Source organism: Apus apus, chromosome 21 (assembly GCF_020740795.1).
Source record: "Apus apus isolate bApuApu2 chromosome 21, bApuApu2.pri.cur, whole genome shotgun sequence".
Classification (NCBI taxonomy): Eukaryota; Metazoa; Chordata; class Aves; order Apodiformes; family Apodidae; genus Apus; species Apus apus.
In genome coordinates, this window is record NC_067302.1 from 3494263 (window position 1) to 3517790 (window position 23528).

The window sequence follows — 23528 nt, forward strand, 5'->3', positions numbered from 1 at the left end:
AGACCCCCTTTGAAGGGCAGGGCTGTGGGTGGGCACTGCAATCCTGAGGGGGGGGGGGGGTGGGAAAGGGAAGGGAGGGTTTTGTTGTTTATTTTGTTTGTTTTTTAAAATCCAGTCTGTAAATAGAGAGAAATAAAACCTTTCTAACAAGTTGGGGGGGGCAGTATGGGTCCTTCTCCCCCCACCCTGAGGAGCTGTCCCAGGTGGGGACAGGCACAAACTGGGGAGGGTTGGGGGGGGGGGGTTAAAGCTGTGGGGGACAACTCTGGACTGCAAGATTTGGGGTGGGGGCACCCATCCCCACCCAGGGGGGGTGGATCTCAGGTTGAGTCAAGCCAGGACTGAAGGGGTATCCTCACCCAATCCAGCCCCAAGGCACTAACATAACCCGGGCTGGGGATTGCAGGGAGCATAGAAATGTCCCCCGTGCCACCCCCACCCCCCCCAAAAAAAAATAACAAACAACCCAACAAAGGCAATTTGGGGCAGCAGCACCAGGTTTCCTCATAAATGACAGCCTGGAAAAACGGAGTGGGGAGCATTTGCGTTTGCAAAGCTGCTCCTGTGAAGGGCACCCACAGCTCTCCCTCCCCCCTTCACAAGACACCCCCCCCCCCTTCACCCAGCAGCCCCCCAGAGGGAACCATCCCCTCCTGCTGCCTCCTGGATATGTGTGTTAATGAGGCAGCAGCCTGAGTTTAATTAGCAGGGGGGGCCATGGGCAGTGGGTGGCTGGGGGGTTGCTGGCCCCTCCTCTGTGTGTGTGTGTGGGGGGGTGGGGGTTGGTCCTGTTATGGGCTAGGGGGGGTCTCGTACTGGGAGGCTGGGGAGGAAAAGGTTAATTTTCCTGGCAGCTTAACCTCCCAGCAGGGCCCAGCTGTGGTCTGTAATGGATTCCCCAGCACTGATGGGAAGGGGAGACCGGCCTCAGCCCCATACGAAGGGGGGGGGAGGACTCATGCTAGGGGGGGCCCCCAGGCAGGTGGGGAGGTGGGGCACAAGGCCAGTACTGGCGATTCTGGGGACATGCCAGGGAGTTTGGGGACATGTCACTGCCCCTGAGCACCTCCCCGGCTCCTGCTTCCCCTGCCCGGGTCCTTCAAAGGCAGCAAATCCTTTGGGGATTTGCAAGGGGTGGGGTGGGGGGGGGGGGGGTTGGGCGGAGCAGGGCAGGATGAGACACCCCCCAACCCCCCTCCCGTGTCCATCCCGGGGTAAAAAAAATCCCTTTGGGAAGGGCCAGGCCCTGGGCCAGGCTCGGCTGGGCAGCGTGGCACCGTGCCCGGTGCCGGGGGGGCCAGGCGAGGGGAGCAGATTGCCTGGCACTGCCAGGAGGCGGTTGTCACCAGGCAGAACCCCCCCCCCCCCCGGTGACAGATTGCTGCCACCAGCCCCGGCCACCCCACGCCTGGGGCTGGGCACCCGGGACGTGCCAATGTGGGGAGGATCTGGAGGGGGAACGCACCCCCCCTATACCCACCCCCCCCCCCCCAATATTCAGCACACACAAGCTCTGACACGCCCCCTGCACCCCAAAACCACACACCTTGTGCCCGCAGGATGTGTCCCCTGGCCCCAGGCTCGCGGGGACTGCTGTGCCACCCCCCTCCAGCCCCTTGGGGGGGGTAGGGGGAGGCAGAGCCCTCAAGGCATGGGGAACACCCCGGGTCACCCCTGGGTTTCTGAGCCAGGCACAGCCCTGCTTGGGGAAGTAAAGCAGGGTTGGGGACCCCCCCCCCACCTGCACTCCCCGTGTCCCCCAGTACCAGCACTGGGCAGAGTCCAGCCTGGGTGATTAAAATCTCCCCCCTACTTGCAGCTGGAGGGTCCCTAGAGAAGGGCTGTCTTTGGGGGGGGGGGGGAGGGCATGGGGACCCCAACCCTGGCTGTGGCTGCGGGGGGGTGAAGCCAAGCAGCACCCTGTGGCCACAGCTTCTTGGGAAGCGGATGGATGAGGAGGAGGGAGCAGCTGCGGGGAGGAAGGCTCAGCAACCACCTTCCCCGCGGGCAACCCCTCCAGCTGGGGTGCCAGGGACTGACACCCCCCCCCCCTCCATCCTGTGCTGGGTACGGCTGTGCCAGCCCCCCCAAATCCCGACCTCATCCCTGCTCCTGCCTGGATCCTGCCCGTCCCTGCCCGCTTGGCCGTTCGGGGGGGGCTGAGCCCACCTGCGCCCCCCGGCAGCGTCACACGGGGCCAGCAACAGGATCAGCTGGATCAGCAGGATCAGCCCCTCGCTCTGCCGAGCTGCCAACGTGGCAATTCCCTCCAGCACGAAAATTCGCTTAAAAAGGAATAAAAATGTAAATCCGGGGCCTGGCCCCGCACGGAGGGACCGGCTGGCGATGGGGCTCCCTGCTGCCACCCTCCTGATGCTCCATGTGTGCCTCCCCGCGGGGGTCCTGCCCTCCTGATGGGAAGCAAAGCCCCCCCTGGTGTCCCCAGCCAAGGACTCTTGTCCCCAGTGCTGGTGACAGGAGTGGGTGGGTGGGCGCTCCCAGCTCAGCTCCAGGGTTTGTGGTGGCCACCCCGTGCCCTGGGGACCAGCACGGATTTGGCCACTTGTTTTTCAAAGGCAGTTGTGCCACAGCAATCCCTGTGGGACCACGGTCGTGTCGCTGTGGTCTGTCGCCCAAAGGGTTAAAGGGACTTCGTTCTGGGGTGACCACGGGGGAGGGGGCATCGATTTTATGTTAATGCTGGGCTGCATCGACCAGGGGTGGAGGGACCAGGGATGAGGGACCAGGGATGAAGGACTGATGGCTGATGAGAGACATGGCCACCCACCCATTCCTGGTGCCAGGGCAGGGTCCACCCTGGGGTGCCACCAGCTGGGAGCAGTGGGGAGGTGGGGAAGGAGTCTGGGACCCCCCAGAGGTGCTGCAGGGTCCACTTTTGCTGCAAACCTTGGGTTGGGTGTTTGAGGGGAAGGTGGCTCTGGGTTTGGAGGGGTGCGGGGGGCTGGTAAAGCTCAGCATCCAGACCTGGGGGCTTGGGCTCCTTCCCCTCCTGGCTGCCTGGGTGGCAAAGCCACAGAGCTGAGCCCTGGAGCACCTTCTGGAGAGGAGGCATAAGCTGTTCCATGTCACCTCCCTTGCCCTTCCCCTCGTCCTGCCCGTAGCCAAGGGCCAAATCCAACTTGAAGCTGTGGCATCAGGTCGCTCCGACACTCCCCAGGACTCCCCCCATTGTGCCCAGACCTCTTTTCCCTTCTCCTGCCTGCAATCCCTGCCCGCCTGCTCTGCCTGTGCTGTGCCAGCCCGGGCTCTCTGGGGAGCTCATGGGTGGGGGGGCTCTGGAGCTCTTGTGCCCACCCAGTGCCAGGAGCTCAGTGGGCGCAGGTGTGAGACCACTGCAGATGGTCGGCGAGGCAGCCCCTGGCACCACGGAGCTGTGGCACTGCCACCCTCCCCCGGGGGAGGTCCCCTCACCCACAGCTGTGTGTCCTTCATGACAGGGAAGGAGCCATCCCCACCCAAAACACGCCTGGGGACCGGGTCTGTCCCTGTCCCCTTCAAGCCCAAGGTCCCCAGGGAGTGGCAGAGCCCGCAGAGCTCCCATGGCTCAGAGCCGTGTCCCCGCGGTGACGGTGACCAGACAACAGTGGAAAACGGCCAAAAATGTGGTTTTAGGCTTGACCAGGCTTGGGGCTGCTGGTCCAGGCCTGCAAGGACTGTATCCCCACGGGGGAAACTGAGGCACGGAAGGACTTTCATGCACTGGGCAGGTCCGCCCCAGTTGCTGGAGGGGGGGGGGGGCGGGGATGCGTTTTTCCATGGAAAAAGCAGCCCAGGTTTGGGAAGAGTCGTGCACCAGCCACAGCAATGTCTGTGACAGCAACGGGGGAGCAGCAGGATCTGGGGACAGAGGTTTCAAGGCGTGGGGACAGTCAGGTCACAATGGAGTGTGGGGGGCACTCTCAGCAGGAGCCTTGCTCTGCCCGGGGCACTGCTGGGGGCTGCAGTGGGGCCAGATCCAGGACGGTGCTGCTGCTGCTTCTGCTGCTCCAGGGCAGCACAGAGCTGGAATTTGGGGATGGCTGAGTCTCTTCCGTGCACCCCAACTCTCCACCGCAGCACCCCACAGCACCCCACTGCTTCCCCAACCCCCTGCTGCCCCCCTTCCCCGGGGAGCTGGTGGTTTTGGGGGTGCCAACTGCCACCACCCCCCAGCCAAGCCAACCCGAGCTCTCCGGAGACAAAGCCAAACGGGTCACCCGCTGGTCCTGGCAAGGCTGGTGGCAAGAGGGGCTTTTTGCCCCTCCCCTCTCCTCTCGGATGTGGGGAGAGGGGGTTTAGGGGCGAAGGGACACGGGCTGAGAGCGGGGGACAGCGGTGGCCCCAGCTCGGCAAAGCAGCCGCTAGATGGTAGCGTAAGTCCACGCCAACGCTGCTGACACAGCACTTGGCTGGGAGAGGGGACAGGATGCCCGGGTGACCCGAGTGGCCCTGGGGACCCATCTCCACATCCCCCCCTCCCCCAGTAAAAAGAGATACGGGCGGGGCTGAGCACTCGCGGAGCCGTGACACAGGTGGCAGGGGAAAGGCTCCCCACACCACAACACCGCTTGCCACGGCCAGAAGCCCCTCCACCCTCAATCGGGGATGGGTGGGTAGGGGGCGGGTGAGGGGAGGACCCCGCTCCCAAACCCACCCACACCCACCTCCACCCCAGACCCCTCCCCACCCCACCCGGCCCAGCTGGAGACAATCACGGGGCACCAAAGTGGGGGTGACAAACCCAGGCCTGGGGATAAACAGGGTGACCTGCAAAGCACCCAGCTCAGTGCAGGTGACCCCCGGGAGCCTGGCAGGGTGCCCTTCCACAGGGACCCCCCCTCCCAAGTGCCCAACTTTGCTCCTCATCCTCTCTCCCAGCCCTGCCAAGAGCTCCATGCCAGACTGATATATATATTTTATGATAACTACAGAGATGCACTTCAAACCTGACAAAGGACTTTGACAGTTTTAAGCATCTCTTTGATTAATACATGACCTTTTAATGCTTCGGATTAATTTAATAAATCTTTTACATCCTCACCCTTTCTGCTTGCAATGTAACCTGGGGGTTTTTTTTGCACAACCTCCTCCTCTCCTTGTCTCCCCCCCCCCCGTCCCATCCCACCCCCTCCCCCCCCCTCCAGGTATGGTGACAATACACAGATTTGCAATAATTCAGAGGGTGCAGAGCCCTGCAAGGTGAGAAGGGAAGGAACCCTCCTGGGGTTGTTGGTTTGTTGGGTGTGTTGGGGGTTTTTTTTATTATTATTATTTGGAACTGTCCCTAAAAATAGCAAGAAAATTCAAAGCTGACATTCAGGGCGAGGGGACGAGGAAGGCTGCAAAGTTGCTCACTCAGCCACCAGCGATTGCAGAGATCCTGTCTGCGTGTGCAGATTCCTCTGCTGACCGGGCTGGAGCCCAGGCCCTGTCTCCTCACTGCTTCCAGGAGGGATGCAGACCTGTCCCTGTCTTTACCCAGGTTGTGAGGAGTCCAACCAGACCCTGATCCATCCCTGATCCGACTCATCCCTAATCCATCCCCACCGGCATTCACAGAGCCCCCCTGGGATGGAGCTGCCAGTTTTTGGGTCCTAACTGGAAGTCATCTCTCAGTTCAACCTCAGCTCACCAGTTCATCCCAGTCTGGCAGTGAAGCTGGGACACCCAGTCCATCTTCTGAGCGCAGCTTTGCTTCTTGCTGCCTGTTGATCCAGAGACTCAGATCAAACCCCAACCTGCCAGAGGGCTGCTGCAAAGCCAAGTGCTGTGTCTCTCCCTGCACCCATGTCTTCTTTCATCGGGTGACTCACGTGCTTTTAAGCAGCCAAGCAATATTCCCAATTCCCTGGAGTTAACCCTTCACTCGTCACTCCCCAAAACACAGTGTCATAACAAAACATCAGTGGTATTATCTACTTTAATTATATTGTATCTACCTGGCTCTGGGAGCATTAACACCGGCTGAGACTCGGAGGGAAGGAGCTGGAGAGATGCTCGATGGAGAGGGGAGGGAGGTCACTGGGTGCTCACAGGGTGCTCCCCACTATCCCAAGGGACCTTGGTCCCTATATTCCCTCTTGAGACCTGCCCAAGGTGGGGGGGACACAGCTCTGTACCCCCAAGAAGATGGAGGAGCAGGGTGTTATCAAACAGCAGGGAAGTTCCCAGGCTCTAGACAAGAGCTTTTACTTTTAAAAATAAGAATTAAAAGTGGAGGAAGAAAGAAAGAAAGAAAAAAAAACCAACCCAAAAAGGAGGGGACGCGGGGTGGCTGGCTCGGGGGGGGGGGGGGCTGAGATGGAGCGGTGCGCTCCGGATTGTGGCGGGGGAGTGGGGGGCTGTGTGTCTCCCCCTCCCTGAGGATGCAGGGTTGGGGAGGGGGGTGCGCAGTGCGGGTGCACCCCAGGAGAGGGCAGCAACACCCCGCGCATCCCATTGGGACCGCGGGGGGGGGCATCCCGGAGCGGGGGGGTGGGGGAGGAGAGGGAGGGGGCAAACCTCCGGTGGTCTCCCCCTCCGCGATGCCTCCCCCCCTCCCACCCACCCCCCCCCCCCCAAATCCCCCTCCCCACGCAACGCGCAACGGTTGCGCTCCCATTTGCGCCCCTCCCTGCGCGCTTGGCAGCAGCGGGGAGGAGAAAGAGGGGAGGAGAGGGGGGTGAGAGGGGGGGGGAAGGAAGGAGGGGGGGGGAAAAAAAAGAGGAGGGAGTGTGTGTGTGTGTGTGTGTTGGGGGGGGGTGGAAAGAAGGAAGGACTACAAGGCCCGGCATGCCCCGGCGGTGCTGCGCGGCTCCCCGGGGTGCCGGATGCTGGCCGTGCCGCTGACAGCGGAGCGAAGCGGAGCCGCGGTCCCCGCCGAGACCGGAGAGAAGGAGAAGAGAAGGGGCAGGGCTCGCCTGGCCGCCGGCTCCGCTCCCCCTTTTCTTTCTTTCTTTTTCTTTTTTCTTTTCTTTTTTTTTTTTTTACCCTTGTATTTTTCGATATATTTTTTTTTTTCCTGGTGTGTGGTTTGTTGTTTTTTTTCCTTTTTTTATTTTTTTTTTTTATCCCAGCCCCCACAAAGCCGGGAGCGGCAGAAGGCAAGAGAGAGGGAGGAGGAGGTGGTGGTGGTTGTGGTGGTGGTGGTGGTGGAGGAGGAGGGAGAAGGAGGAGGAGGAGGAGGAGGAGGAAGGGGGGAGGCAGCGGCAAGCCAGGGCTCTGCTGCGCTGTGTCTTTCTTTGCTTTCCGCAGGCGGCGAGCGGCGGAGGCGCAGAGGGGAGGTCGGTTCCCCTCCGCCTCCCGCTCCGCTGCCTTTTGTGTGTGTGTGTGTGTGTGTGGAGAGGCGAAGGGGGTTGAGAGGTTTTTTGGGGGTGCTTTTTGGTTTTTTTGTCTTTTTTTTTTTTTTGGGGGGGGGGGTTGGTGGGAGGGTTGGGGGAAGAGGAGAGGAAAAAATAAAAAATAGAGGAGGGAGGGGAAAAAAAAAACACAGAGGAGGAAGAAAATAGAGAAAAATAGAGGAGAGGCGCAGGAAAAAAAGCAGCGGAGCGGCAGAGGAAAAGGCCGGAAAAAAATAAAATAGAGGGGTGGAGGTGGGGGGAGAGGGAAGGAGGAAAGCGGAGAGGAAAGAGCAGGCAGGGGACGGAGGAGGGGGCGGGCTGGCAGGAGCGGAGTTGCCTGGGGAGAATGTGAGCAGGAGGCGCTGGAAATGCTCTCGTTGAAGGTGGCGAGCGGTGCCGAAGGCTCCGGGACTCCCGCGGCCGGTCAGGAGGTCGCCCCGGCGGACAACAGGAGCCTCCCCAAGCGGGCGGGCTCCGGGGGGCTCGGAAAGCAGCAGCCGGTGGGTGAGTAACCGGGGACCCCCCGCCTTTGGGTGGGGTTGGGGAGGTGGGGTGGGGTGTGTTGTGTGTGGGGGGGAGGACACACGGGACACCCCCTTCGGGCAGAGCGGTGGGGAGGTGTGGGGGGGGTGGTCGTGTCTCCGTCGTGGTCGTCGTCGTCTCTCCCCCCCCCCCCCGCCGCCGCCGTCCCCTCCGCTGAAGTTGCGCGGTGAGTTGCTGCCAAATTGCAGGAGTTTAATGGCACTTGGGGCGGGGAGGGGCGTGCGGGGGATGGGGGGGGGGGGGGGGCCGGGGCGAGCCCCCGGTGGGGGGGGGCTGCGATCACCGTGAGTTCGGTTGCCTCCCCCTGGTCGCCCCCCCCGGCTGAGTGACAGCTGTCAGAGCGGCTCTGTCCGCTAGAAGGCAGGGTGTCAGTAGCGTTTGGGGAGCGCCGAGATTCCCGGGGGACGTGGGGGGCCCCCCTGGGGCACAACATCCCACCCTCCCCCCCCCTTCCCCTGGGCCCTCGGGGAGCAGCGGGCTGGCCTGCGAGGGGCAGCGCCGGGGGGAGTGTGTGTGGGTGTGTGTGGGGGGGGGGGGGTTGGGGGGCTGTCGGTGGTGGTGGTGGGGGTCTCACCCCAGCCCCGCCGGCAAAGTTGCGTGGTGCGCGGCGCGGGGCTCGGCGAGTGGTTGTCACTTCGGTGCCTGTCATCCCCCCTCTGATTTGTTTTTATCGATCAGCTGATTTTAATCCACCACCCACCCAATTCCACCCCCCCCCCCCGCTTCCACGGCGCAGCCCCTCGGTGCTTGGCGCGGCGCTGGGGACCAGAGGGGACTTTAGCAAGGGCTGGTGTCACCCTTGGGGGGCGTGGGGGGGGTCACGTTAACGCCCGACCCTCTGGACCCTCTGCCCACCCTGGGGGGAGGTGTTTGGTGTCCCCAAGGCCTGGGCAGGTGGTGACACCTGGGTGTTTATGTGCCGGTCGGGGGGCGGGGGGAAGGTGGCCCCAACCACGACCAGGTGGCCTCGTGCATCCAGCCCTTTGGCTCGTGGCTGCCAGAATGGCCACCGAAAGCCACGGGCTGAGCTCATTGTGTGCCGCGGTGGAGTCGCTCCAGATTTATCCTGGCGTGACAGAGAGCAGAAGCGAACCCCCGGGGCGACGGGCACGGATCCCGCCCTCTCGCTTTCGACCCAGGCGCCGGCGGGCGCTGGGGGACGCGTGGTCAGAATCGGGTCCCCCCCCCCCTCCCCTCAGGCCTCCCCCTCGTACCCCCCCCCGCCTTACACCCCCCACCCCCCCCCCAGGTGTCCCCTTACACTGGCTTCTCCTGCTGGGCTGAGGAATTTGCAGGGGAGGGTGGGGGGGGGGTGGGGGGGAGAAGAGGAGGGCGGAGAGCTGGGTTGGGGGCGGGAGGGGGGGGCTGGAGAAGGGATGGCGCGGCGCCAAATTCCGCTCTGCCATGTAACCTGAATAGGCCAACTCCATCCCCGGTGCGAGTCCCCCGGGGCTCCGCCGCGCTCCGATGCAGTCAGGCGGGAGGTGGCTTTCACCCAGCCGCCAGCTTTTCCAACCTTCCCCCCCCCCCCCCCTCCCTCCTTTCTCCCCTCCCCTCTTCTCCCCGTCACCCTCCCGCAAAACCCCATCAACCACAGTCCGGTTCCCTCCCTCCCTCCTTCCCTCCTTCCCTCCCCTTCCAACGTCCGGCGAGCGGACACCGGCCGCAGCCACCGCGCACCCGGCGGGAACCGATCGGGCAGGAGGTGGAGATTGCTGGGATTTTGGGGAGGGAGGGAGAGGGCGAAGGGTTGTGGCATCGTGGCGGGGACAGGGATAGCCAAGGACATGCCAGGAGCGGGGCGATGGAAGCCCATGGAAGGTTACGGGAAGCCTGGGGGGGCCGGCGCTGCCCTGGCCTCCTTAGAGGAGGCAGCAGGGACCCGGGGCAGGCTATTTCTGCTGAGATCCCGAGGAAAGCTCTGGGAGAATTGTGGGCTTCTATAAATAGTGTGTGTCAGCCGAGTGGAAACAGGGCCTTGAAATGCTCCTGCTATTCTCCCGAGTGCTTGGAACCAGCTCTTGGTAAACAGGGCAGTGGTGGGGAGGGCTGTTTCCTTCTTCCGGGCTCGTTAACGGGAGTGTGGTAGGGGGGGGAGCGGGAGGGACGAGGAGGGGGGGATTTTTTTTGCCTGGTGAGAAGGCAAAGCTTCCCCCCCCCTCCTCCCGGGACTGGCTGGCTGGATGCTGGGCTGTGGCTGCGGGCTGCCCGGATGCGGGATGGCCCCTGAATGCGTCGCAGATGTGTCGTGTGTGTGTGTCCCCCCCTCCACCTCGCCCTCCCCTCCCCAGTCTCGCCACTCGCCAAACTTCGGGGCTGAGATGTGCCGGGGGGTCCTGGGGGAGCTGGTGATGATGGGGGTGGATCTGGGGGTGCGAGGGCTGAGCTGGCTGGGAGATGCTCAGCAGATCCCCTCCTCTCACCAGCGTGGGGGGCTGGGGGGTCTCAGCTGGCTTCCCCCCATCCTCACCACGTGTCTGTCCGTCGGTCCGGGCTGGAGTTGTTCCTGCTCTGCCTTGGGGCCACACGCTGAGCGGTGCCTTGGCCCGGCGCGTGTGCTGGAGGGCAGGGATTTGGTCCTGGGGGACCTTCCCGAGCTACATCTGGACATAGGAGACCCCCTCCCTCGGGGCCTTTGCATGCGGTGGGGACGTGGTGACATGTCCCCTGGGGGGGTTTGCTTGGCTCCCGGGTGCGTCCCGGTGGTCCCATTCCCACGGGTGCTCACGTCAGCTTCGCACCAGGACCCGGCACCGAGCGCGGCATCTCCTCCCCTCTCACCCCCACCCCGGCATTTACCCCCTGCCACCAACAGTGGCTCAAAAGCTGCTTGATTAGTATTTTTCCCTCAAGATAACACCCGAAGGGAAGCGAACAGGGGGCCACTGAGGTGCCCACGGTGCATTTCCAGGCGATGCACGGCGGGCTGTGCGGTGAGAGGCTCCAGTTGTGCTCTCGGTGGGCTTTGATGTTGGAAAGTGAAGCATCCAGGAGTTCCCCGGGATGGGTGGAGGGGCCAGGACAGCTCACCCCCAACCCTATCGTCTACCTAACCCAACCAAAATCTGGGGGCACTCAGAGCAGGCACAGCAGAGCACGGCTGGGAAGGGGTGAGAGCACCAGTCCGGTGGGGGTGGGTTTTTTTTGTGTTTCTCTCCATCTTTTTTTTTTTTTTCCTTCTTCTTTTTTTCTTTTTCTTTTTTTTTTCCCCTCCCTCTCTGTGGGTTGAGCGTTGGGGCGACAGACAGGGAAAGTCTGAGCAATGGTCTCCGTGCTGGTGCTGTCTTCAATCACCGCGTCCCAGAATCCCTCGCTCTGGGCCTTCTAGGCACAAGGGCTTACAGCGAAAATCGGCAGCTGCAGCTGCGAGTGAAAGCACAAGAGCCCGGCTGGGTCTTTGGCATCGGCAGGAGAGCAAGAAAAAAAAAAAAAAAAAGCTGGGGGAGGCGAGGAAGGAGGAAAAAAAAAAAGAGAGAAAAAGATGGGGGGGGAGGTGTGGAGGAATATGTGCCCTGTGGTTTTTTTCCAGGCTTGCCATCGAGGGTTGTGTTTCAGAGCATCGGTTCCCGGGCGCTGGGAGAGGAGGGGAGGGAGGGGGTGCGGAGCGATGCCTCCGGGGAGCTCATTAAAATCTGTCGGCTCCCCCCTTTTGCCGGCCGAGGGAAGCTGGATAGGGAGGGAGGGACGTGCTGGGAAGGAACATGCCTGCGGAGAGCGGCTGCCCGGTGGGGACAGTTCCTGGCCCAGGCAGGAACGCTGCCCCGGGGGCTCACCTGTCGGAGCACGTAGGGTGTCTGCGTGCCAGCGGGGCCGTGACAAGGGCTGGCGTGCGCTGGGGACTCCCTCTGCTGCCCCCCCCGGGGATGCCGAGCTGGGCTGGGAGGTGTGATGAGTTGCCATGGTGTAAGGCTGCGGGGGGGGAATGCGATGGATGGGGGTGCAGGGGGTCAGTGGGGTGTGGAGGCAGGAGGGGGTGGTTGCTGGAGGCAATGGCAGGGTTTGGTGTGCTGGGATGGAGGTGGTGTGGAGCTGGGGGGGGAAATGGGGCTGGGCAGGTGCTGGCAGGGCTTGTGCCACTGCGGTGAAAACATCCCCTGGCCCTCCTCGGTGAAGGGGACAGGGACAGACAGCAGCGGGGACCCCCTCCCTCCCTGTACTGAAGCCCACCCCAGGCAGGCAGGCGAGCGCTGGTGCAGCCTGGCCCGGCGCTGTGCGGGGAGACGAGGGGGGGGGGGGAAGCGGCCAAATGTGGTATTGATCCTCTCGGAGGGAGAGAGGAGCAGTTCTGGCATCCGCCAGCTCCAACCTCTGCCCTTCTCGCCGCTAAACGAGCTCCAGGCGGAGGGAGCAGCATCCCATCCCATCAGCCCTCCCATCCCGATCCCATCCCGTGGCCGCTCCGTCGCCCCCGGGGCCCCGAGCCCCACGCACGCTCTTCGTCTCCTGCTGACTTCAGCTCATCGGCTTGGGCTCGGCGCCTGAACATTCCTCCCAAAACCTGGGCCTAAAATATCTGGAGGAGGACGGAGCGCCTTGGGCGAGGGAGATGAGCTCCTCAGCTGCAGGAGGGAGGGAGGAAGGGAGGCTGCTCGGCTGGAGGCAACGGGGCCGCCCCGTTCCCCGCTGGCTGCCGGCCTCCTGGGAATTTGCTGGGAATAAATCTCGCCTGGAGAACTCAGTGGCTTGGGGATGGATGCAGCTGAGCAGAAAGTGGGGGTGGGAAGGGAGCGTGGCACCCTGGGCTTTGCTGGGTGAGTGGCATGGGGAGCCAGGTGGCATGGGGAGAGGAGTGGCAGGGAGTGAGGTGGCATTGGAGCAAGGTGACGTGGGAGCAGAGTGGAAGGGAAAAGGGTAGCAGGGTGGCATGGAGAGCGGGGTGACAGGGAGCAAGGTGGCATGGGGAGCAGGGTGGCAGGGTGCAGGGTGGCACGGGAACAAGGTGGCATGGGCAGTGGAGTGGCAGGATGGCAGCGGAGCAGGGTGGCAGGGAGCAAGATGGCAAGGGAGCAGAATGGCACGGAACAGGGTGGTATGAGGCAAGGTGGCATTGGAGCAGTGTGACAGGACAGCAGGGTGGCAAGGGAGCCGGGTTGCAGGAAGCAGGGTGGCAGGGAGCAAGGTGGACTCTGGAGCGAGGTGACGTTGGAGCAGGGTGACAAAGGAGCAGGGTGACAGTGGAGCAGGGTGGCACTGAAGCAGGGTGACAGTGGAGCAGGGTGACAGTGGAGCAGGGTGGCAGGGAGCAAGCTGGGGCTGGGTGGCTGAGGAGGGACAATAAATGCCGAGAGGGAGGCGCTGGGCGGGAGCTGTGTGAGAACCAGTTTGCGAGGTCCAGATTGGCAGCAGATCCTGAACCAGGAGGAGCTGAGCATCCACACGGCCCCTGCCGAGATCAGACGAGACGACAGCGACTCGGTTTGGGGGAAGAAATTGGAGGCGGGGGAAGCTTTTTTGCTGAAATGAAATTTGAACCCCAAAGTGGGAGGGAAGTGGAGGTGGGGGGCACGGCTCTCTCCACATGGTTATTACTGCTGTTTTCCACCCAGCTGAAAGGAGAACGTAGCTTAATATGGACCCGCGGGGAGGAGAAGCGATCGGGAACGGGGATTTGGCAGGAGGGAGCTGGGAAACAGCGAGAGAGACGTAGAGGTGAGAGTGGCCAGGGCTTTGCCCAGGGAGGTGTTTGCAGCCTGGGTAGGAGGAGAGGATGGAGCAGGGCTGGAACAAGGCTCTATTGTTCTTGGCGAGCGGGGGGCCAGCCCGCAGCCCCCCCCCAGACCCGCAGAGCTGGCGGAGGCGGCACGGATGTGGGGAAGGGTTTTTGGGAGACCAGTTTTCCCAGCAGATTGCTGGCTGGAGAGAGAGAAGAGCTCATGGTGTTGGGGTGCACCAAAAGGAGTGGCTGAAATGCTGGGGAAAGTGAAGGGGTGGCGTGGTGGGAGGGGGGGGGGCTGGGCGTGATGGGTGGTGGCAGGTGAAGTTTTTGGGACTGGTTTTCCTGGTGGATTGCTGGCCTGGGAGTGGGAAGAGCTCACGGTGTTGGAGTGCACCAAAGGGAGTGGCTGAAATGCTGGGGGAGGTGAAGGGGTGGTGCGTGGGGGTGACATGGGGTGAGCATGAACCAGGGGAGCTGGGAACCAGGGAGTAGGAGGGTGAAGGTGGCAGGGTGGCCAGGGACAGCGTGGGAATGGGGCTGTGGTGGGGCAAAGCCAGTGTCTTCCAGCGGGCAGGCACCGAGCTCCTCCTCAACCCATGCGTGGGTCTGGGGAGAGTGAACCTGAGGGGCTTCACCCCTTGCTGGCTTGGGGACCCCTGTCACCCTGCGATCGGGCTCCTGCTGCCCTCGGGTTCTTGGCTGTTGGCATCTCGTGGGCAGCCCCCAGCCGTGTCCCCTCACCTCAGCACCTGCCACCACCGGCAGCTCGTGTTCTGCCCCCGACACTGGGCACCGAGGTGTTGGCAGGAGCAGCAGCCCCGTCCTGCTGCTGGCACCAGCCCCCAGCTGTCCCCTGAGCCCTGTGGGTGTTTGGGGACACCCCAGGGTGCCGGTGAGCAGGAGCTCAGGGCTGGAGCAAGAGGAGGATGAGGAGGAGGGAGAGACGCGCAGCCCTGGGGCTCTCAGAGCCTGAGCTCCCCCTGTCCCTGGGGAGGGGACAGCAAGGGGACAGTGAGGGGACAGCGAGGGGCCAGGCTTTGCACGGCTCAGAGCAAAGCTGAGCTTGTCCCAGCCCTCCCTGCGCTGTGGCGGGGGGCCAACCTTGACCTCCTTAGCCCAGCCGGAAAGAAGAGAAGCCCCCCCCCCCCCTCCCCAAGTGCAGCCCTGGCACTTGCTTCCATTCCCCCCTCCCCCCAGTTCCCACCTCTCTGGTGCTTCAAACACAGCGATGCCCTCGAGGCAGCAGAAGCACCTTAGCAAGTGCACACTAAATATTTGAACACGCACGGATGGCTTTGGGTTCTCTGCTGCTCTCACCCTTCCCCAGCCCCTTCCCCGGCCTTTGCTTCTCTGCAGCCCCCTAATTTTTTGAGAGGGAGGGTACCCACGGGGGGGCTCTTCCTCTCCTCCAAGACAGGAGTGTAATATTTGCTCGGTGGCTCTTGCTGTGAATTATTACAGCTGCTCCAGCTCAGTATCGCCGTGCCACCCCAGGTGGGTGTCATCATGTGTCCCCCACCTGCTGCCAGCCCCAGGTGGGTGTCATTGTGTGTCCCCCACCTGCTGCTGGCCCCAGGTGGGTATCATTATGTGTCCCCCACCCGCTGCCAGCCCCGGCCACACGTGATGGTACCACGGCGCGATGCCCACCTCCCCCCATCCTTCATCCCCTATCCCTTCCTCTTCCTCTCAGCCTCGACACCCTGCAGCCGGGCCAGGCGCCCGTCGGGGCGGGGGGAACAGCGTTCCCCTCCCCTCCCCGGCATTCCTCGGGAGTGAAACACAAGAGCTGGCAGGGCACTCCGGCTTGCTCTGGCCTCCGCTCCTCCGGTGCCGGAACAAAGCCCTCCTGCCTCTCCCGGGAACCCGGGGTTTGAAACAGGAGAGGAGGCTGGTGCTGCGTGGCAAGGAGAAATGTCCTCCTCTAGCCTGTTTTTGGGGGTTTTGGGTGGATGGGAGACAGAGGAAAGCATGGTCCCCATGAGGGGGGCAGCTCCGGCTGGGGTACCCTGTGCAGGGACCAGGACCACCTCGTGTATCTTTTTCCCAGCCTGGGAGATGCCGGAGGGCTGGCCACTAGCCCTTGGCTGGGCTTTACATCCCTGCCATCTCACTGCCATCAGATTGCTATGGAAACTGAACCCCCGGAGAGAACCACTTCAACCCCAGTTTGGTCCCAGTTTGCCCCCCAGCTCTCATCCGTGGCAATACAGGCCGGTGCACCCAGCTTCACCCCCTCGTCCCACCATCCGGGATCAGGCATCCCAAAGGGAACATGCATTCCAGCCTCCAAAGTCCAACACCCCCCTCCTTGCAGAACAAAGCCCCCCCCGCCCCACACACACACACATACCCCCCTCCCCACCGCCCCCGGTGAAACAGGCCCCTGTCGGAGCGCAGTCCCCGACAGCGAAGGTTATTTTAATGGATGCATTACTTTAAACGAACCCTCCGCCATCTGTTCCACCCCCTAATTACGCATGCAAAAAAAAAAAGGGAAAAAAAAGCAGCCCATCTCACAGCCAGCGCAGGAGAAAGTAAAGATATAAGTGATTTAAATGCATGTATCCGCAGCTCCGCCGGCAGCTGGGCTGGGCTGCGCTCCTCCCGGCTGCCAGGAAAGCCGGGCAAGTTGCAGGCAGGAAGGCAAAGGGATGGTTGTCCCGGATCCGGGAGGCTGTGCAGGCAGGGGTTGGAGTTTGGTGACTGCGTCTCTCCCCCCCTTCTCATCATTCCTCCACCCCGGTGTCTTCTCCCCGCCCTCGCTCCTGAAGGTTTGGCTCTGCCAGCCACGGCGGAGCCTTCGTGGGGTGGGGAAATCCCACTGGACTGTCCCCCTGGACTTCTGTGGTGTTGGGGGGGAGGTTTGGGGAGGGGAGAACCCCCACCTGGGCTCCACGACCCTTTGGTGGTGGCTAGAGCCGGCACCCACGGAGCTGGCTTGGTGTGCGCAGCCCCCCGGGGTGACACTTGTGTCCTTGTTGTCTGGGAGAAGAGCTTGGGGCCGGGGGGAGAGGAAGGGGGGGCTGCCCCTAGGCTGTGCTCAGGGAGGTGGGGCTGTTTCCAAAGCAGCAGCTGCGTTTCCTATAATTCAACCCAAAATCTAGGGACCCCGGCCCCCGAGTGTCCCCAGGCAGTGTCTGAGTGTGCCCAGCTGTCCCCTGGGGCTGTGGAGGGTAAGAGTGTGTGGGGGGGTCTGAACAAACCTCCCCTCCCCCGAGAGATGTTGGAAAAAACCCCATTTTTAAGGCAACCTAGTGGTTTGGGGGGGGGTCCCAGCTGGGGACAGAGAGGTGCCAACATCCAGTCACCACCCCCAGGGCTGCCCCAGCATGACTCAGTTTCCCCCAGCACAAACCTTCTCCTTGCGCCATCACCCACAGGGTTGGGCTGGGTGACTGGTGTGGCTTTGGGTGACCCCACGGTGACAACCATAGCAGGGCCACCACCTGGCGCCGGAGCTAAACAGCGATCCTGGGTGCAGGCATCACCCCCCCACCCCAGCCCCCTCTCCTCCCTCCCGTCTCCATCTCTCCGTGCCTGACTGCAGCAGATGCGCCAGCTCTGCAGGAAGAGGGAATTAAGTTGGGCTGGAGGAATTTTAAAGATTGCTGCAGGCCTGAGGGTCTTAGATCCCCCCGCGGAGATGGGCAGTCATGCAGAATTAATCCTATCGGCAGCCTGGCTCGGCTTCAGCCGGTGCAGAGCTCCAGGAGAGCGCAAGGGAGCGCGGGGGGCGATGCTGGGGGCGGCTGAGCGAGCCCCGGCGTCGATGGGAAATTAATAATGAAAAATTAAAAACCCCCAACTCAGCCTTTCCTTCCCCCTCCCCCACGCCTCCTCCCCTTCCTAACCCGGAGGTGGGACTCGTAAGGGAGGAGGTGGGAAGATTCTGCAAAGCTTCAGGAAAACCTGTTTGCCGTAGCCGACGGAACCCGGGTGGCGGGGGGGGGGGGAAAGGCTGAGGCTGCATCCTGCTCGTGGTGATTGGTGCTGTGGGACAGCTGGGGTGCTGCCCTCTGCAGTGGAGAGGGGGCTGGCTGGGGCTGGGGTGGGGGCACCCCTTTGGTGGCCGTCACCCGAACCTGTCTGCAGTGGGCTGAGGCGGTGGCAGGAGGTGCCACGCTGGTGCAGGGGACATGGGGACACACCGTCTGTCCTCACGGGTTGCACCAGCCTCGTGCCACCTCCAAGGGGACGCCAGGGTGGCATCTGGGAGCCCTGTGGTTCTGCCAGCCCCACAGGCAGCCTCGACCCCATTGTCCCTCCTGGTCGCCGGGGCTGCGGTGCCAGTCGTCTTGGTGGTGGCTGGGTGACACAGGGCAGGGTGGCCCTCCAGGGCTGGGGGCAGCTGCTGCCGAGCCCTCTGCTCCTCCCGTGGATGATCATGCAGCACCCAGGCGTGGTGGCAGTGCCACACCCCCACCTGCAGCCCCGCCGTGGCCGTGGGCCCTTTGGGGAGCAAGCCAGTGGGTGCTGTCACCCCATCTGGGTGACACCAAGCCAGGCCATCCGGGTGGAGAGGAGGCCAAGCCCAGTATCTCTGTGCCCCCCGCTTTGCTCCCCACCTCGTCCCCCAACCCCACGTAGCCAGGGTGGGTGGTGGCGGGTGCCCACGGTGACCCCACGCGCGGGGACGTCCCCGCGCCTCGTGGTGGCGGTGGCGCCGATGGCGGCGCGCAGCTTGCATGGTTGCCATGGTGATGTGCTGGCGCTAACGAACCCGAGTAAACATTAACGAGGGAGAGCCCCATGCGGGGTGGGGGGCGGGAGGGGGGGTTGCGGTGCTCGAGCTTGGGGACCCAGGGGTCCGGTGGGACTGGGTGCTTGCGTGGGGATCACAGGATCCCCTGAGTGTTTTAGGGTGCTCCCTAGAGCATCGTCCCGGATGCCTGGGTCCCCCTTGAGGTGCTGCATGAGGCTGTGCTTTAATGGGCAGACTGGAGCTCTTGGGCTCTGGGCAAGGTCCTTGGGGGCAGGACATCTGCGTCCCCTTCCCAGCTCAGGGGCACCCGCAGTGGGAAGATCCTGACCCCAGGTTCCTGTCCCGTCTTTGTGTGGGCACTGGTGCAGGGCACAGCACCACTAGCCACCATGGCCACCGTGGCCACCATCCACAGCACCCATGGATGCAGGTGTAGGGGGGAATTGCAGCTGGATGCCCCCCAGGGCTGGTGGGGACCCCGGGGTGGTTCTTGGCAGCATGGCCCTGCCACCACCACTACCTGCAGCTGTCACCATGACTCAAGTCCCCATGTCCCTCCTTTTCCCCCTGCCACGGGGACCCACAGCAGGGCTTGGTTGGGGGTCAGGGTGGGGGTCAGCCCTCCCACACCAGCAGCCCCATCATACCCAAGGTCTTCTCCAGCATTTAATGGTGCTGCAGCTCATTAAACAGAGATGCAGGTGCCCCGGGTACCTTCCTCCTCCCGGAGGGCCCTTAATGAGCGGCTGCTAACGAGCCCCCGCGCCCCCCGCTCTCCTCCCTCCACCCAGGAAGAGGCTGATTGGCCAGCAGGCACCCAGGAGCCATGCGCGGGCTCCTTTCGGGGGCTTTAAGGGGTCGAGTGACCCCATGTCTGCTGTCCCTTTGTCACATCACGGATGTGGCCTTTGTGCCACAAAGGTCCCATGTCACCATCACCTCGCCGGAGCTTGGCAGGTCCCCCAGCTTGGTGCCAGGGAGTGGCCGGTGGCTCTTGCAGCCCTGGTGGCCCCGTTGTCCACCAGCGGGGGCTGACAGCCTGGAACCTCCCTGCCTGCGCCGGGTTTTGCCCCACAGCACCGTACCTGGGGACAGGGCTGAGGGCTGTCCCCGCCCTTCCCGCCGTGCGCCGGTGTGGCAGCGCCACGTCTCTCCCCAGCACCTGGTGCCCCGTGCCTCAGTTTCCCCTCCCCGGGAGGGGGGAGCACAGGGCCTTGGGGGCAGGATGTGGAGAGAGCGCGTTAAGGCTCATCTGGGTTCCCTCAGCCCCACTCTTGTCCCTGCAGTCACACGGGACAAAGCCACACGTTCTCTGAGAAGCCCTCCTTGGGTCTCTCTGCATGGAGAGGGGACACACAGGGGTCGTTTGAGGGTCCGTGCATCCCAAAACCCCCCCAGTGGCACTGAAGCAGTGCAGGTCTGTGGGTCCCCTGCAGGAGGTGGGCCAGGGGCTGCCTGGCTGGGCTGGGGGGTGCTCTGAGGCTCATCCCCCTCCTTCACGGGCTCAGGGGTGGGGACAACCCATCATGCACAGAGCCAACAACCCGCTCCAGGGCCGGGTCCCCAAGGTCCCCTCCGAAGGGAGCCCTAATCCTCGGTGACACGGTGCCCAGCTCCGCGGTGGCTAATTGCAGCGTCCCCAGCTGAGGATTACGGTTTAAAGCAGGGAAGGAGCAGCGGGAGCAGATGAGCTCCCGAGCAACAAAGCTCCCCGTTTCCCTGCAAAGAGACTTTTATGAAGGGTGTAATTAAAAGCTGACAGGAGGAGAAAATCACGGGGACGGTCGAGGTGAGGGACAGAGCCACCCCAAGGTCCCTGTGACCCCCACCCCCCAGGCATCCAACCCACCAGCCCCCGGGCTCCGACCGCAGCGTTTCTGGCAGGGCAGGAGGCAACGAGGTGCTGGGCTGGAGGAGGAAATTCAAACTCGGCCCCTATGAAAGGGGCTTTGTGTGCCCGGGAAGGAGCAGCCCTCCTCCTTTTTCTCCTCCTCCTCCCCGGCCGCGGGGCCTTTTTCCCGCCTGGGCATGACCTCGTGTGGGTGCCGGAGGGAAACTGAGGCACGGGGCTGCCGTGCTGGCCTCCAGTCCTGCTTGGGCTTCTGAGAGGGCTTTTTTTCCTGTCGTTTACACCCGTGGCATTGGCTGGGGACACGCAGTGTGGGTGGGCCAGTCCCTGGGGACATGCTGGGCTCACCCCTGGGTGTCTCAGGCAGTGCTGTCCCTGCTGGGTCCCTGGGCCATCCCCACTGGGGTTGGCCAAGGAACTGTGGGGCCACAGGGACATCACAGGGCCAGAGGGACATTTTCCCCGATCCTCTTCACCCCACCATGATTGCCCTTCCCCCAGCGCCACCGCCTGCCTCAGTTTCCCTTTCCCCCCCTTGTGAGCGTCGTGGCTGCATCCAGCACAAGGGGACCTCAGATCACCCTGGGGTGGCGTTTCAACCCCCATCAGAGACACCCCCCCTAGCTTTCCCTGTGGATGCAGCCAAGGTCCCTAGGGAAGGGGACCATCCAGGTTAAACCTTGACAGGGACACATTGCACACCCCGGGGCAGAAGCTCTCAGGAATGTCCCTCCCTTGCCAGTGGGGTCCCATTGCAGGGAGGAGGGTGGGTGCAGGCAGGGCACCCCCCCCACACACCAAGCTGGGTGCTGGCCCACCGGCTGCCTTGCCCTGGCCCTGGTGGGGGGCTTATTCTCCTCCTGGACAGGAAGACGAATGAATTCCATTACGGGATCGCGATTTTATTCCACGTGTCAGGGAGCCTGAGATTAACTTGCTCACCAGGCTGTGACAAACCCAGACACCCGCGTGCACGCACTGGGGCTCCACACGGGCACGGAGCCACCAGAGCCCCCCTGCTGTGCCCCCCAGGGCAGACAGGGCTCTGTTCATCCACCCTGCCACTGGTTTGGAGCCCTCCTGGCACCCAGTGAGAGTGGCACTGGCCAATGTGGGAGCCTGGTGCTGCCACCGTGCTTGTCCCCTGTCCCTGAGGCCCTTGGGCCACCTGAGGATGCAGGGCTTGCAGCTGGGTGAGGGGTGAAGCATCGTGCTGGTAGAGCCCAGCACTGTGCTAGGAGGTCTCATGCTGCCAAAAAATGGGCTGGGAGGAAGGTGGGAAGGGGGATGTGGAGGTCCAGGGGGCCTGTCCCCGTGGCTGGCAGTGCTGGGGACACAGTGAGGCCAGCAGAATTCTTTCATTTTGCCCCAGGAGAGTGTGCTGGGGCTGAGCATCCATGTCAGGGTTGTGCAGCTGCATGCATGGAACCATGCCATGCCATGCTGTGCCGTGCCGTGCTCTGCTGTGCCAGGTTCTGCTGCGCCATGCCATGCCATGCGCTGCCATGCTGTGTTCTGCCATGCCATTCTGTGCCTTGTGCTGTGCCATGCCATGCTGTTCAGTGTTCTGCCATGCCATGCTGTGCCAGGTTCTACTGTGCCATGCCATGCCGTGCCATGCCATGCCATGCTGTGCAGTGCCAGGGTCTGCTGTTCCATGTTATGCTATGCCATGCTCTGCCATGCCACACTGCCATGCTATGTTCTGCCGTGCCGTGCCGTGGTCCCGGCTGCTCTCCCCTCGCCTCCTCCCCCCCGCGCGGGCGCAGGCAGCTGGCTCTGTTTGCTGGAGGCTTTTGCACATTCCAGTTCGTGGGTCACTCGCCTTCGAAACCTCTCCGGGGACAGAGGCAGTTGGGAGCCGTAACAAACAACCCAAGGGCTCTGGTGACGCCCGCGCCCGGCGCTGCCTGCCAGCACTGTGGGGGGGCCCGGGGGACAGCCCCCCCCCCGCTCCCCTGGGGTGCACAGAAGAAGCTTGGGGTGGTGCTGGGAGGTCCCAGTAAAAATAACTGGGGGGGATGGAAACATGCTGAGCGGGTCTCCTTGCAGGACTGGGGAAGGAAGCGGGGGTGATCGCTTTTTGGGGAGCACAGAGAGGATGCTGAGGTGCCCTCTGCTTTTGGGGTGTCAGGGTGGGGTGTGGAGGGGGGTGCTGGCAGCAGAGCTTCCGTCTGGGATCCATATGGGATGGGGGAGCTGGTGGGGCACGGTGCGGGGCAAGAGGGCAGCGAGCTTGGGGTGGCCGGGCTGGGGCTTGTTCAGGGCTGGTTAATGTGTCCTGGAATGTCTGTTGGAGCCGTCCTGGGGAGATCAAGGGTCCGGCGGAGCGGCGGGAGCGCGGCGAGGCCGAGGGGCTGCAGGGAGGCTGGGCGGCACGGGGAAGGTCAGCCTTGGCCAGATGCAGCCACTCCACCCTCCTCCAGTGCTTTGCACATTAATGCAAATGCACTGGCCTGAGTGGTTCATTAGCAGCATGTGGAATGGAATAATGCATCCGCATCCCATTAGCCTAATGAAAAAAAGGGAGCCGGCACCTGGAACAAAGCTGCCGACTCTTGGCTAGTGCTCTGGCTCGGCCATGCCGGGCTCTGTCCCCCCCCCCCTCTTCCCATCCCCTCCCTTCCCTTCCTTCTGCCACCCCCAGCCATCGTGGGCATCCTCTGAGCATCCTGGCACCCGGCGTCAAATAAGGGGACACCGTCCCCAGGATGTCCCCGTAGTCGGATGCAGCCCCAGGGGCACCCCAAGGTGGACAGAGCCAGTGGCAGCATCACCCCTCTGCAGCCGGGGGGGGACACGGGGGACCCCGAGCAGCGTGTGCCGCAGAGGCGCTGGCCGGAGCTTCGAGATGTCCCCACGTCCCTGGGGCTGGGAGCTGGGAGCCTGAAGGATTAGAGGAAACATTGCCAAACAAACCAGGCTGTGCCGGAACCAATTAGCCTCCAGCAGGCAGAGTTTCAGATGCTGTTATTTCTGCCTCTTCTCTTCTCTCTCCCTCCTTCTGTCTCCCCCTTTTTCCCCCTCCCCGGCCCTCCCCAACCCCTCCTGCCCGCCCCCAGCATCTCTGCTCTCGCCATTCCTCTCCGTGTCGGAGCTTGTTTTGGGCACTGGCTCTGGAGTGAGTCATGCCGCGCGTAGGGGATTTTAAAAGCTTTCTGCTGTCGCTGGGAAGCCGGTTTGGGCTGCTCCGACGCTGGGGGTGGAGCACGATGCCTCGCAGACAACCCTCGTCTGGGGGAACCCAAAAAAAAAATAATAAAATAATTAAAAAGACCAACAAAAAAATTGAAAATTCCCCCCCGCCCTGGTGCCCCGAACCCCCGGGGTCCCACAAACCCCCTCGTTGCCGGGCTTGGCTCGGTCACCCCCAGCCCGCGGTTGAGTCAGAGCCGAAACTTTCGAGCCGTTGGAGCTTCCTCCGGGGCCCCTCTCCGAGGAAGTGGTCGCCGGGGT

At 63.2% G+C, this 23528-nt stretch overlaps 1 protein-coding gene across 5 annotated transcripts in view; it reads left to right on the top strand.

Annotated features, from left to right (window-relative positions):
* Positions 1-6828: 6828 nt before the first annotated feature.
* The window catches only part of AHDC1 (AT-hook DNA binding motif containing 1), a 55732-nt gene continuing 39032 nt past the window's right edge, over positions 6829-23528 (top strand). For 2 of the 5 annotated variants that reach the window (XM_051637742.1, XM_051637743.1), the window contains exon 1: positions 7630-7823. In XM_051637742.1, coding sequence (XP_051493702.1) covers positions 7688-7823 — 136 coding nt within the window. In that variant the 5' untranslated portion in view covers positions 7630-7687. Of the gene's footprint in view, positions 7083-7154; positions 7263-7629; positions 7824-9456; positions 9568-23528 lie in introns of those variants that run through there. The other 3 variants (XM_051637745.1, XM_051637746.1, XM_051637747.1) reach the window with 3 other exon arrangements.